Genomic DNA, 14151 nt, shown 5'->3' with positions numbered 1-14151 from the left:
AACGGTGCTTGCTTAATACATATTAATTGTATTCTCGTTCTAGTCTTTATTGTCATTTAAGTAAAACTCTGTTAAAAAAATATTTAAAAATAAAACGGTAAAGTGGTTAATTTGGTCACAAGCCGAAATCTCGCGGTTGCGCCCGAGGCGACTACATATCCCACAATGCACCGCGACTCGTCATCATCAAAATGTGCGGTCCCTCGGTTGTAGTTTAAAACCCCGGCATTTGAGCCTGAGCCTTGCTTTCTGCTCCCTCTCACTGAATTGACAATGGCTTCGGTTCAAGACCCCTGCTCCTTTGCGTCTTCCTCCAAGTGCACCACCAAGCATCTGAACCTCAGCTACCATGTGGACTTCGAGAGACGGGTTCTGAAGGGGAAGGTGGCGCTCACCGTGGAGGTTCTGGAGGATCGCTGCTCGACTGTGGTACAGTAACGCTATGCTTACACTACTGGTACTACTGGCACTGGTGGGATTATTACACGCTCCCAGAGCCGTAAGAGATGCGTAATACGCTGTACAATCAAATAAAAGCATTTGATTGAGGGGGACGAAAATATGCCCTCTGTTTGAATCGAAAAGATAATTAATTGTTTTTATTTTTTTAATAGTTACAAAATTGTCATGTTTTAAAAGTATTCCTTGGGAGGAATTTAAGCTTACAACTTACAACAATTGATATGTTTCCTTGAACTTTGACCGGTACAGTAATGCTGATGATGCGTAAAGAAAGTTGTGCGCTTGGTTTGACAGTTCTGCGGCACAAAGCCACCATCTGATACCTGGGGTCAAAAAGCAGAAACAACAATAAAACCCGAAGATTTGTTCTCTGTAGAACTTCCCGTTGGCGTTTGTACATCCTGTGCCAACCCCGCAGTGATTACCCAAACTATGTTGTGTTCGTGTTCCCGTTGTGTAAGTTCCCCTTCCCCCTTATTTATTTCCTTCTTTCCTGCTATCTGTAAGACTTTGGACACCCGAGACCTCACGATCTTCTCGGCGACAGCAAATGGACAAAGTGCCAAGTTCAACATGGGTCCGGAACACAGCTTCCTCGGCACCCCCTTGGAGATCACCCTGCCATTTGAGCTCTCCAGGTGACATGCCCCTTCCTGTAATCTCACCTTCAACCATCAACCATTAACATAACAGTTTTTTTTGTTTTCTTTTTATACTTTAATCTGATCCACTGCCATACAACTTGTGTCTCTGCGTCTCTGCGATCACAGATTACACCGTTCCCAAAAATGCAGTCATAGATAAAATCTGTGTGTGTGTGTATGTTGGCCTGTGTGTGTGTGTGTGTGTGTGTGTGTGTGTGTGTGTGTGTGTGTGTGTGTGTGTGTGTGTGTGTGTGTGTGTGTGTGTGTGTGTGTGTGTGTGTGTGTGTGTATTTGGACATTATCAGGGGGCAGCAAGTGATTGTGGAGGTGGCCTATGAGACGGCTCCCAAGGCGACCGCGTTGCAGTGGCTCACACCTGACCAGACGGCGGGGAAGAAACAGCCGTACCTCTTCAGCCAGTGCCAGGTAGTCTTTGGACGAACGCACAAGGAGATCCATTCTAAACTGCTCCCGTGCCTTGTGGTTCACTAGCAGTTGCAGAGAGTGGATGTTGCGCTGGTTTACCGCCTTTTTTTTTCTGCGTGTGTCTGCAACGCTTCCGACACATTGTCACATATCGACGCACACACACGCACGCAGTTTGTTGTCCCTCACCCTCAGGCAATAAAACGCACACACTTCCCCTCAATGGGTTAGTCATAACAGGATCAAAGGGGGTAGGATTAAATAACGATTGAAGCTCCATCATAAAGAAATCCAGTTCCAGACCACACATCTGAGTCACTTCAAATCCCCCCCTTGGTAGTTTTGGGGATGTTGTTTTACTGACATTTTAATTTCCCCTCTACTGATGTTAACTGCCTCCAGGCTTCCATTGTAATGCTTAATATTTAGTTTAATAATTAATGTACTGATAAGCTGCACGTAGAAAGAGTTTCACTTTTGCGGGTCAATGTCCTCACCCCATGAAAAGGTAATTACCTTCAGGGGCAAGCGATTAATATGAAGATATGAGGATATTGACCGCGCTACGACCCGTTCACAGGCCATCCACTGCAGGACAATGATCCCGTGTCAAGACACGCCCTCTGTGAAGCACACCTACTATGCTCAGGTAAAACACACGCACACGCACACAGATACACACACGCACACAGATACACACACGCACAGATACACACGAGCACATATACAGACAGACAACCAGACAGACATACCCGACACAGAAAAACAGATATGTTTGTTGGTGCTGGGTCCATACATAAAAACAAGTGACTAAATCATATATTCGATCAGCTTCCAAAATCTAAAAAATGGGCCAATAACAAGGTTTTGAGTATCTACGTTTCACTGCAGAAAATCCCAGAACAGTATTATGTAAAAAAAAAATCATTATTATATTATTGCAATAATATAATTGGATCTTTTCAATGTTCGTCACATAATAATGAATCAATATGACCATATTGTACAGCCTAGCCCTGCATCATCCTGGCTGTACTTAAGGTGTGTGTGTGTGTGTGTGTGTGTGTGTGTGTGTGTGTGTGTGTGTGTGTGTGTGTGTGCGTGTGCGTGTGCGTGTGCGTGCGCTGCCCTCCAGGTGTCCGTGCCACAGGAGCTGGTGGCCGTGATGAGCGCCATGCGTGACGGACAGGCGCCCGACCCGGAGGACAGCAGCCGGCTCATCTACCGCTTCAGACAGCCGGTGAGCCCGCCCACATCTCCCCGCCGCTCTCCGGTCCTCGCTTCTGATTGGCTCAAAGACGTTTTAGGAGCCGTTTCATAGGTCACCTCAACAATCACTCGCTGCATCCCTGATAATGTTCACACACACATACACAGGCACACACACACACACAAAAACACTTGAACGCACACACACACACACCCTGTCATCGTGTCACAAATCATTTATTGTATTAACTCGTCGCCAATCTCGGCGTACGTTAGCCTGTGTTGCTCGGGAACCATTTTGCTGTCATGAGGAACTACCAGGCTTGCGTGTCTCCAATACAGGAAACAGAAACCGCTTTAATTGTGTGTATATCTGCCGACCTTTGACCCCCCCCCCCCCCCCCCCCCCCACCCATGCTCCTCAGGTGCCGATGCCGTCCTACCTGATCGCCATCGTGGTGGGGGCGCTGGAGAGCAGGTACCGTGTTCTCCGCTCCCTGAACCGACACACAACCAGCAACGGCCCCAGCCTGCGCTGACAGTGTTCCACTGTACTGACACGTGAACACTTAATAACACATAATAATAATACATTTTAACTGTAAAGCACTTTACACTTTTCATAAAACAATCTCAAAGTGCTACAGAAACCGAAAAAAACTTAATAACCAAACACTAAGGGCAATCAGGCATTAAAGTCCAGTGATAAAATACGTTAATAAAAACAGCTAAAAGAGGAGTTGAAGTGAAGATTTAATTTTGGTAAAAAATCAAAGGACAATTTAAGAACGCCTGATTGAACAAAAAGGTTTTTAGTCCTTTTTTAAAAGTCTCCACAGACTGGGGTTTCCGCAGATGTTCAGGGAGGGGGTCCCAGATGTGAGGGGCAGCGGAGCAGAAGGCTCGGTCTCCCAGGGGGTGAAGTCTTGTCAGGGAAAAGCCTGATTTAGCCTAGGCGTAAAACCCGTTTTTTTCTATATATATTTTCATACTTTTGAATACAACCAATAGGATCGTCTTGTTTCAAAGGAGCAAAGTACCCCGAGCGCATACCTAGCGTAGCCTAATTTTTTTCTCACCCTCCGGAAAGGATCATGTCTATTTTCAGATTCTAGAGTCTTTTACCTCTACGGCCCGTGTGCTTTGGTCTTGTGTAGGCTAAGAGTCAACAATAGTCTCTTCTTTATTTCTATCTTCTGCATTAATATTACATTATATATGTTTATATTTATATGTTATATCTTTCGTCCCCCCCCCCGCCAGAGAGATCGGGCCCCGGTCTCTTGTCTGGTCCGAGAAGGAGTTTGTAGACAAGGCGGCGTTTGAGTTTTCCGAGGTGAGATTCATCCCCTTTATAGTTCACCCCACTCTGCCCTGATCCCTCCTCCGTTTAACAACCGGACGTGCGGGTGAGTGACACTTCCTGTGTATGCCCCGCCCCTCCGCAGACGGAGAACATGCTGAAGACGGCGGAGTCCCTGGTGGGGCCGTACGTGTGGGGCCAGTACGACATCCTGGTGCTGCCCCCCTCCTTCCCCTACGGGGGTATGGAGAACCCTTGCCTCACCTTCGCCACGCCCACCCTGCTGGTAGGAGGACACACACACACACACACACACACACACACACACACACACACACACACACACACACACACACACACACACACACACACACACACACACACACACACACACACACACACACACACACACACACAACATTGTATTAGACACACACTCACATTACATTGTATTAGACACACACACACAACATTGTATTAGACACACACACACACACACATTACATTGTATTAGACACACACACACACACACACACACACACACACATTACATTGCATTAGACACACACACTCACATTACATTGTATTAGACACACACACGCACACATTTACATTGTATTAGACACACACACGCACACATTTATATTGTATTAGACACGCACACATTTATATTATATATTACGCAAACACAAAGTTTCAGGTTTGATTTTAGACAGTGAATTAAAACATATTGAGTAATTGTATGCTTTGTGAGGTGTGTATCACTTCACAATAAAACCATCAAAATTGCTATTTAAAATAAAGTTATTATATTTTCAAATGGCACCTGCCATATTTTTAGGATTTGTACTCTTGGTATCTTGATATTTGTATGTAAAATTTTGTTTTTTATTTTGTGTTGCAGGCCGGAGACCGATCCTTATCCAACGTAAGACAAAAACTCCCTCTCTGTAATCCTTTGACACACAAACACGCAACACACCTGATCCCAACATATTTGTTTTGAATCAGACTTTGCATGACAGTGTGTGCGTTTTGCATTAAAGAGCCACAATGAGGCTGAAAACAACACTGTATGCAAAAAGCATGTATCACGGTGATCGTCTGTCCGTCTGTCCGTCCCCAGGTCATCGCCCACGAGATCTCCCACAGCTGGACCGGTAACCTGGTGACTAACAAGACCTGGGAGCACTTCTGGTAGGGCTGCTCGAATATGGACAAAATCATAATCACGATTATTTTGGTCAATATTGAAATCGCGATTATTCTAACGATTATTTTTGAGTTGGAAACATGATGCATTTATTCAGCATTTCTCACCAAAAAAAACACTTTGTAATGGAGAACTTTGAAATCTCCCCTTAAAAAAAAAGCAAGTATGTGTCCAGATGTTAATTTTTTTTTTTTGTTTCAACTCAACTATTATTTTGGAGATTGTTTGACCCAAAAATCGAAATCACGATTACAATTTGATTAATTGCACAGCCCTAACTTCTGGTTGGGCTGTTCCCGCCATTCAACGCATCATCTATCTGATACACGCGTCACTATAACCCTTAAAGAAGATGACATCTTTGGTGTAGATGCAGCTCTTCAAGTGTGATGTTTGTATGAGTTCACACACACGCGCGTGTGTGTGATTGTTTTCATATGAAAGAAAATTCCCCTAAACTAGTGAAATTAAGCGAGGGAGGAATTATAGCAAATTTGTCCAGTAATACATCTCTACCCTGACATTCCCTCGAATATATCGCTCCACAGCTATGCAAGAACAATACTCGTCGCTGTATTGACTATGCGCACGATACATTGTTCAGTATGAAGCTATACTGGGGTGTATCTCTCTCCCGGCCTGGTCCTTAATCCTGGGATCAGTGTGAACAGAGGCCCACGCAGACATCTCACTGTGTCTGCCTGTTTCACCATTCTCTCTTACAGACAGACAGACAGACAGACAGACAGACAGACAGACAGACAGACAGACAGACAGACAGACAGACAGACAGACAGACAGACAGACAGACAGACAGACAGACAGACAGACAGACAGACAGACAGACAGACAGACAGACAGACAGACAGACAGACAGACAGACAGACAGACAGACAGACAGACAGACAGACAGACAGACAGACAGACAGACAGACAGACAGACAGACAGACAGACAGACAGACAGACAGACAGACAGACAGACAGACAGACAGACAGACAGACAGACAGACAGACAGACAGACAGACAGACAGACAGACAGACAGACAGACAGACAGACAGACAGACAGACAGACAGACAGACAGACAGACAGACAGACAGACAGACAGACAGACAGACAGACAGACAGACAGACAGACAGACAGACAGACAGACAGACAGACAGACAGACAGACAGACAGACAGACAGACAGACAGACAGACAGACAGACAGACAGACAGACAGACAGACAGACAGACAGACAGACAGACAGACAGACAGACAGACAGACAGACAGACAGACAGACAGACAGACAGACAGACAGACAGACAGACAGACAGACAGACAGACAGACAGACAGACAGACAGACAGACAGACAGACAGACAGACAGACAGACAGACAGACAGACAGACAGACAGACAGACAGACAGACAGACAGACAGACAGACAGACAGACAGACAGACAGACAGACAGACAGACAGACAGACAGACAGACAGACAGACAGACAGACAGACAGACAGACAGACAGACAGACAGACAGACAGACAGACAGACAGACAGACAGACAGACAGACAGACAGACAGACAGACAGACAGACAGACAGACAGACAGACAGACAGACAGACAGACAGACAGACAGACAGACAGACAGACAGACAGACAGACAGACAGACAGACAGACAGACAGACAGACAGACAGACAGACAGACAGACAGACAGACAGACAGACAGACAGACAGACAGACAGACAGACAGACAGACAGACAGACAGACAGACAGACAGACAGACAGACAGACAGACAGACAGACAGACAGACAGACAGACAGACAGACAGACAGACAGACAGACAGACAGACAGACAGACAGACAGACAGACAGACAGACAGACAGACAGACAGACAGACAGACAGACAGACAGACAGACAGACAGACAGACAGACAGACAGACAGACAGACAGACAGACAGACAGACAGACAGACAGACAGACAGACAGACAGACAGACAGACAGACAGACAGACAGACAGACAGACAGACAGACAGACAGACAGACAGACAGACAGACAGACAGACAGACAGACAGACAGACAGACAGACAGACAGACAGACAGACAGACAGACAGACAGACAGACAGACAGACAGACAGACAGACAGACAGACAGACAGACAGACAGACAGACAGACAGACAGACAGACAGACAGACAGACAGACAGACAGACAGACAGACAGACAGACAGACAGACAGACAGACAGACAGACAGACAGACAGACAGACAGACAGACAGACAGACAGACAGACAGACAGACAGACAGACAGACAGACAGACAGACAGACAGACAGACAGACAGACAGACAGACAGACAGACAGACAGACAGACAGACAGACAGACAGACAGACAGACAGACAGACAGACAGACAGACAGACAGACAGACAGACAGACAGACAGACAGACAGACAGACAGACAGACAGACAGACAGACAGACAGACAGACAGACAGACAGACAGACAGACAGACAGACAGACAGACAGACAGACAGACAGACAGACAGACAGACAGACAGACAGACAGACAGACAGACAGACAGACAGACAGACAGACAGACAGACAGACAGACAGACAGACAGACAGACAGACAGACAGACAGACAGACAGACAGACAGACAGACAGACAGACAGACAGACAGACAGACAGACAGACAGACAGACAGACAGACAGACAGACAGACAGACAGACTCTTTGATAGTGAAATCCCGAACATTAGGAGAGAAAACATACTCTCTAATAGCGTCGCTCGCATTCTAAGCATGAGTAGACCTGTGACTGTGATTGATTACCATCATGTAGCAACCATCATATTATAGTTGGGGTGGTGATTGTGGTCTGGCTAGATGGTTGGTTTTGTCAAACCAGTTCAACTCTGCAACACATTCGTTTTCCCCGTCTCTCTGTCTTTCTTACTCTGTCTCTCTGTTTCTGTCTCTCTTACTCTGTCTCTCTGTCCCCCCCCCCCCCCCCCCCCCCAGGCTGAACGAGGGCCACACCGTCTACCTGGAGCGCATGATCGGCAGATCTATGGAGAGCGAGCAGTTCAGACAGTTCAAGGCCATGGGAGGCTGGAAAGAGCTGCAGGAATCTGTGAGCAGCGCACTCACACACAAGCACACACACGCACACACACACACACACATACACATACACACACACACACACACACACAAACACACAACAGCCCGCACGCACGCAAACAAGCATGCACGCATGCACACAAGCATGCACACATACACAAAGCATGCACACAAATACACAAGCACACACACACACAAGCAGGCATACACACGCACGCACGCACACACACACAGAGGCACACACACCGCAGTGAAATAGCGAAGTCCCGATGATTCAATGATTACCGATCAGATCAACCCTCCCAGTTCCAATTCAACCACAGTCTGTTCTCGGAGGACAGCCATCTAAATGGAATACACCCTACCCGTGTCCCTGGGCAAGACGCCTCTCTAACCCTGCCTGCTCCTGACGAGCTGGCCGTGTGTGTGTGTGTGTGTGTGTGTGTGTGTGTGTGTGTGTGTGTGTGTGTGTGTGTGTGTGTGTGTGTGTGTGTGTGTGTGTGTGTGTGTGTGTGTGTGTGTGTGTGTGTGTGTGTGTGTGTGTGTGTGTGTGTGTGTGTGTAACCCGACACTAAACCGTACACGCCCCCCCCCCCCCCTCCAGGTGAAGACGTTCGGAGCCGACAACCCCCTGACTAACCTGGTCCCCAGCCTTCAGGACGTGAACCCAGACGACGCCTTCTCCTCCGTGCCCTACGAGAAGGGGTTCGCCCTGCTCTACCACCTGGAGGAGCTGCTGGGGGGCCCTGGTGAGGGGGACACGCACACCTTCTGCCTCCGTCTGTCTATCGTGCAGCCACACACTCTATTGCCCTCGCTCACACACACACACGCAGTCTCTTTTAATATCTCACACACACGCATGCATGTACGTACGTACGTACGTACACACGTATGCATGTACGTGTGCGCGCGCATGCGTGTGCGCACACACACAGACAGACAGACAGACAGACAGACAGACAGACAGACAGACAGACAGACAGACAGACAGACAGACTCTCACTCATACACGCAAACAGACACACGTGTATATATACACACACAAACCATTTTCTCTCACACACACATAGACGCACATATACTCAGCAAACATAAACACACAGAGACAGACGGACACACACGCACACACACAAACTGTATCTGAAACGCATTGGATTGAATTATTCTTTTTTAATAAAGTTTGTTTTTCAGTGTGTTTACAACCGTGTACAAATTGTTGACTTCGGGCATTAGGAAAAGTGCTTGATTATTTTCCCTTCCATCCGAGTAGAAAATAAAGGACTGTCACGATTAATAATCTGTTGTGTTCCTTCCCCGGTGCAGTGGTGTTCATGGGCTTCGTCAAGTCCTACATCCAGATGTTCGCCTACGGCAGCGCCACCACAGAGGAGTGGAAGGCATACCTGTTCACCTACTTCCAGGACAAGGTAACCTTTGACCTTTCCCTCCCGCCCCCCATCCGGGGCCTCTTCAGGCTAAGGCCCAATCCCATTTCTACCCCTTCCCCTTACCCCTCCCCCTTGTTTTGAAGGGGTAAGGGGGGAGGGGTAAGGGGTAGAAATGGGATTGGGCCTGTATCAGCCTGCATCAGACTTATTATATTTGTAACATGTTATATACCGTTTCCTGACGTCGCCCCCCCCCTGGGGTCTGTCTCCAGGTGGACGTCCTCAACACGGTGGACTGGAACGCCTGGATGCACACACCGGGCATGCCGCCCGTCAAACCGCAGTGAGTGTCGCCGTGGTTACGATCGGCACGCTCGTTCGGAGTCCGAGTGCGTTGACATCGAGCGCCTCGTCGGGAGTGCTTCTCCGTTTTTTTTTTCCCGGAACGTGACAGATAAATACCGTCACGCTCCAAAGGAGAAATCATTCTTGTTGAATGGACGAAGCTCTCAATTCCACACTGGCCAATCACAGTGTTCTCCTCAGTCCTTTTTATTGTTTATATTTGCTGGCCAAATTTGTGTTCGAATCACACTCTTACAGATCCCTGCCTACAGGTACATGGCAACAAATATGTAGCGAATGCAAATAAACTGACCGGTCACCAGTCTTTAGATACGAGTCTGAACTCATTAGTCTTTAGATACGAGTCTACGGTCATGTTGTGTTGTGTTGTATTGTATTATAGTACTTAACTGTGTAGCAACTGCAGAAGCTGCTATCATGGCTGTAACACGGGGAATTGGTTAGCCTAGCGATTGTTGTACTTGCACTTGGTTCTATGAACATCCTTTCTGTACCGACAGATATATATTGATGCAATTCTTATGACAAATGTACTTATTGTAAGTCGCCTTGGATAAAAGCGTCTGCTAAATGTAAATGTAAATCAGTCTTTAGATATGAGTCTAAACTCATTAGTCTTTAGATTTGAGTCTACGGTCATCAGTCTTTAGATATGACTCTGAACTCATCAGTCTTTAGATATGATTTTAAAGTCATCAGTCTTTAGATAAGAGTCTAAAGTCTTGAGTTATGATTCTAAAGTCATCAGCCTTTAGATATGGGTCTAAAATCAGACCCACGGTCAGTACGACTCCCTCTCCAGTATCACGGCTCTATATCGGCTCCATGGATGTTGAGTTGATTAGAATGTCTCCCCCCAGGTACGACACCACGATGGCGGACTCTTGCATCGCGCTGTGCAGTAAATGGACCAAGGTAACCTCCCCCCTTTACGGCCGTCGGCGCCATCACACACACCAGAGCGACCGGGTCTGACCTGTGATCTGACTCCTCCCCCTCCTTCTCCTTCTCCTAGGCCGGTGAGGCAGACCTGGGGGGTTTCACCGCGGCAGACCTGACAACCCTCTCCTCCCACCAGGTCATCGAGTTCCTGTCCCTCCTCCTGCAGGAGGTGAGACACACGGACACAGACAGACAGACAGACAGTTTCTCTCACTCACTCCGAAACTCACTCACTCACTCACTCACTCTCAAATTCGCTCAATCTCAAATTCACTCACTCTAACTCACTCCAACTCACTCACTCACTCACTCTCGGGCCCAATCCCATTTCTACCCCTTACCCCTTCCCCTTACCCCTCCCTTCTTGTTTTGAAGGGGTAAGGGGGAGGGGTAAGGGGTAGAAATGGGATCGGGCCTCAATTTCTGAATATCTCACTTTTATACTCACTGACTCATTCACTCTCAAACTAACGCATTCACTCATTCACTCTCAAACTAACTCAATCAATCTCAAACTCACTGACTCAATCTCAATCTCTCTCTCTCTCTCAAACTCACTCACTCATTCACTCACTCGTTCACTCACTCTCCAACTCACTCCTTCGCTCTCCAACCCACTGCCTCAATCACTCTCAAACTCATTCATGCGTACTTCACACTTGGAAGAGTTGCCTCCATTGCTGTGCATAAGGTAACAGCCCCCCCCCCCCCCCTCTTTCAGGAGCCCCTCCCCCTGACCCACGTGAAGAGGATGCAGGAAGCGTACGACTTCAACAGCTGCATCAACGCTGAGATCCGCGCCAGGTGAGCTCCCCGACCCCACCACCAGGCGCTCTACGTAGGGCGGGGTTAACGATTTTAGGCGTCTGTAGTTTCCTAGATTACACACAGAGTGCGGTCGATCGCTAAAATAGGTATATGTATGTGTTTTTTTTTACTAGCATTACCAAATAGAAAGCATCATTCGGATTGTTAGCTGACACTGTTTGTCTATAATTTAGTTTGTCCTTTTTACAAAACGTCAATAAAAAAAACGTGCGATTTATGTCACCATACAATAGTGAGGGAAACATACTCGGGTAACATTAGATAGCAACTCTTTCTAGATTTGATCTATCTCATTAACGCTGATAGACACGCTTAGCAAGAAGACCTCCACCGTTACGTCTCCTGCCACGTGCATGTTACCTGAACGCGTGTGTGTGTGTGTGTGTGTGTGTGTGTGTGTGTGTGTGTGTGTGTGTGTGTGTGTGTGTGTGTGTGTGTGTGTGTGTGTGTGTGTGTGTGTGTGTGTGTGTGTGTGTGTGTGTGTGCGTGTGTGTCTTTGCCTGCAGGTGGCTGCGTCTGTGTGTGAAGTCCCGGTGGGAGGAGGCGGTCCCCAAGGCGCTGCAGATGGCCACGGAGCAGGGCCGCATGAAGTTCACCCGCCCCCTGTTCAGGTGCAGTGAGAGCCGCTCGGTTATGGAGAAAATCATAATCACCATTATTTTGGTCAATGTTGAAATCACCATTATTCAAACGATTTATTTTTTGAGTTTGGAAACTTTGAGTATTTCTTGAGCGTGTCTCTCTCAAATATACTTTGTAACTGAGAGCTGTGGAATTTCGCCTTAAAAAATGACACAAAATGGTCCAAAAGAAAATGTTCAAATCTAAAATAATGTACAGATATGTGTCCAGCCGTTCTGCAGTTTCTATAAAACATAAAAAAAAAATATATATAGAAAACTCGTTTATTTTGTGATCGTTAGACGCTAAAATCGAAATTGAGATCGCCCTAGGTGCAGTTCTTACCTCTTCAGAGACTGGCCGAACCGTCTCTCCTGGTTTCACCACAACCTCCGTTATAAGTACAATTTGTGAAGTTGGCTTTGTGGTTCAGCATTTTAGCGTGAGCTCCCCCTGCTGTGTGCGTGAACGATGGAGGTACTCACGTTGGTCTTTGTGATGAGGCCTTTGGTTGAGAACCTGACTGGTGATTCACTGGTTTGGTTTTGTCCGCCTCTTGCGGTCTGCATCAGTTTTATAGTTTTTTTGCAAAAGCAAAGAAATAAAGCGACATTAACGACAAAGAAATATCGGAATAAAAAACAGTTAAACCTCGCAAAAATATTGTTGATTGTCGCAAAATTGTTGATCGCGAACCTTTGTCCCTTTTGTCGTCGTTAATGCCGCTTTATGTTAGGAAAAAATGTCCCTTCTAGTTCGATCCCTGGCTCCTCGAGGTGTCTCTGGGCGAGGCACCTAACCCTAACGGCTCCCGATGATGGCGACTGAACCGTCGTCTTTCAGGATCATAGCGTCTGCTGAACGCCCTGGTTTGGCCCTCAGTTTGACCGTTGACCGTGTCGTTGCAGGGAGGTGTACAACTTCGACAAGTTCCGTGACGAGGCCGTGCGCATGTTCAAGACCCACCGAGCCGCCATGCACCCGGTGATGCTGGACCTGCTGTCCAAGGACCTCAAGGTGGACCTCACCTCGTGCTAGGGGTGCTCCGTCTGCAGCACCCGACCACGGCTACCCCCAACACGACTACTGCAACCTTCCATACCGACATGCTAACATCGAAGGAAACTTACGGAAAAGTGGATGTGCGCTTATTCATTTATTTTATTGTGCGCCTGTGTGTGCGTGTGTTTGCGTGTGCGTCTGTGAGGTTATGCATCGCTCAGGGCACAGAAAGTGACCTCATGATTTTGGAAGCAGGAGCTGAAGGGTGCATCTGATGTACTCCTTCTGCCCTTCGTAGACCAGCGTGCTTTAAGGACTGGTGGCTACATCCTTTTTCTTGTGTCTTCAATAAAACCTTTCTATATCGAGGACAAAGGAGTCTGGTCTTACTGACTCAGCACACACACTCATCACTCATTACTGGTGGGATGGTGAAATCGGTTCATCTTATTCAAAACTATTTTTGACTATTCAGTATATACATATATATATGAAAAAAAACATAAGGGGTAACACTGTCGTTTTTATTGGTCGTCATGAAAAAAAACATAAGGGGTAAGACTGCTGTTTTTTATTGGTCGTCATGAAACAAACATAAGGGGTAACACTGTCGATATTTATCAAA

The 14151-nt window shown here is 47.0% G+C and overlaps 1 protein-coding gene across 1 annotated transcript; it reads left to right on the top strand.

Annotated features, from left to right (window-relative positions):
* The first annotated feature begins 184 nt into the window (after window positions 1–184).
* Window positions 185–14151, top strand: lta4h (leukotriene A4 hydrolase). Its single transcript, XM_056588060.1, has 19 exons — window positions 185–429; window positions 970–1100; window positions 1412–1532; window positions 2113–2181; window positions 2668–2772; window positions 3167–3219; window positions 4005–4077; window positions 4190–4330; window positions 4949–4972; window positions 5171–5241; window positions 8275–8386; window positions 8981–9125; window positions 9703–9806; window positions 10040–10110; window positions 10994–11048; window positions 11149–11244; window positions 11797–11879; window positions 12410–12514; window positions 13433–14151. The coding sequence occupies exons 1-19, from the start codon at window positions 274–276 to the stop codon at window positions 13560–13562; spliced, it is 1845 nt and encodes a 614-aa protein (XP_056444035.1). The 5' UTR covers window positions 185–273; the 3' UTR covers window positions 13563–14151.

The sequence above is a fragment of the Gadus chalcogrammus genome, chromosome 4 (assembly GCF_026213295.1).
Source record: "Gadus chalcogrammus isolate NIFS_2021 chromosome 4, NIFS_Gcha_1.0, whole genome shotgun sequence".
NCBI classification, from domain to species: Eukaryota; Metazoa; Chordata; class Actinopteri; order Gadiformes; family Gadidae; genus Gadus; species Gadus chalcogrammus.
The sequence above is the reverse complement of the archived record's forward strand: the minus strand, read 5'-3'. Positions and strand labels throughout refer to the sequence as shown.

Bases quoted from the DNA above. Each gene is read 5' to 3' on its own strand.
- lta4h (XM_056588060.1), top strand. From the start codon at position 274: ATGGCTTCGGTTCAAGACCCCTGCTCCTTTGCGTCTTCCTCCAAGTGC. The intron at 2,182-2,667 runs GTAAAACACACG...GCTGCCCTCCAG, and splicing joins AGCACACCTACTATGCTCAG to GTGTCCGTGCCACAGGAGCT. The intron at 9,807-10,039 runs GTAACCTTTGAC...GTCTGTCTCCAG, and splicing joins TCACCTACTTCCAGGACAAG to GTGGACGTCCTCAACACGGT.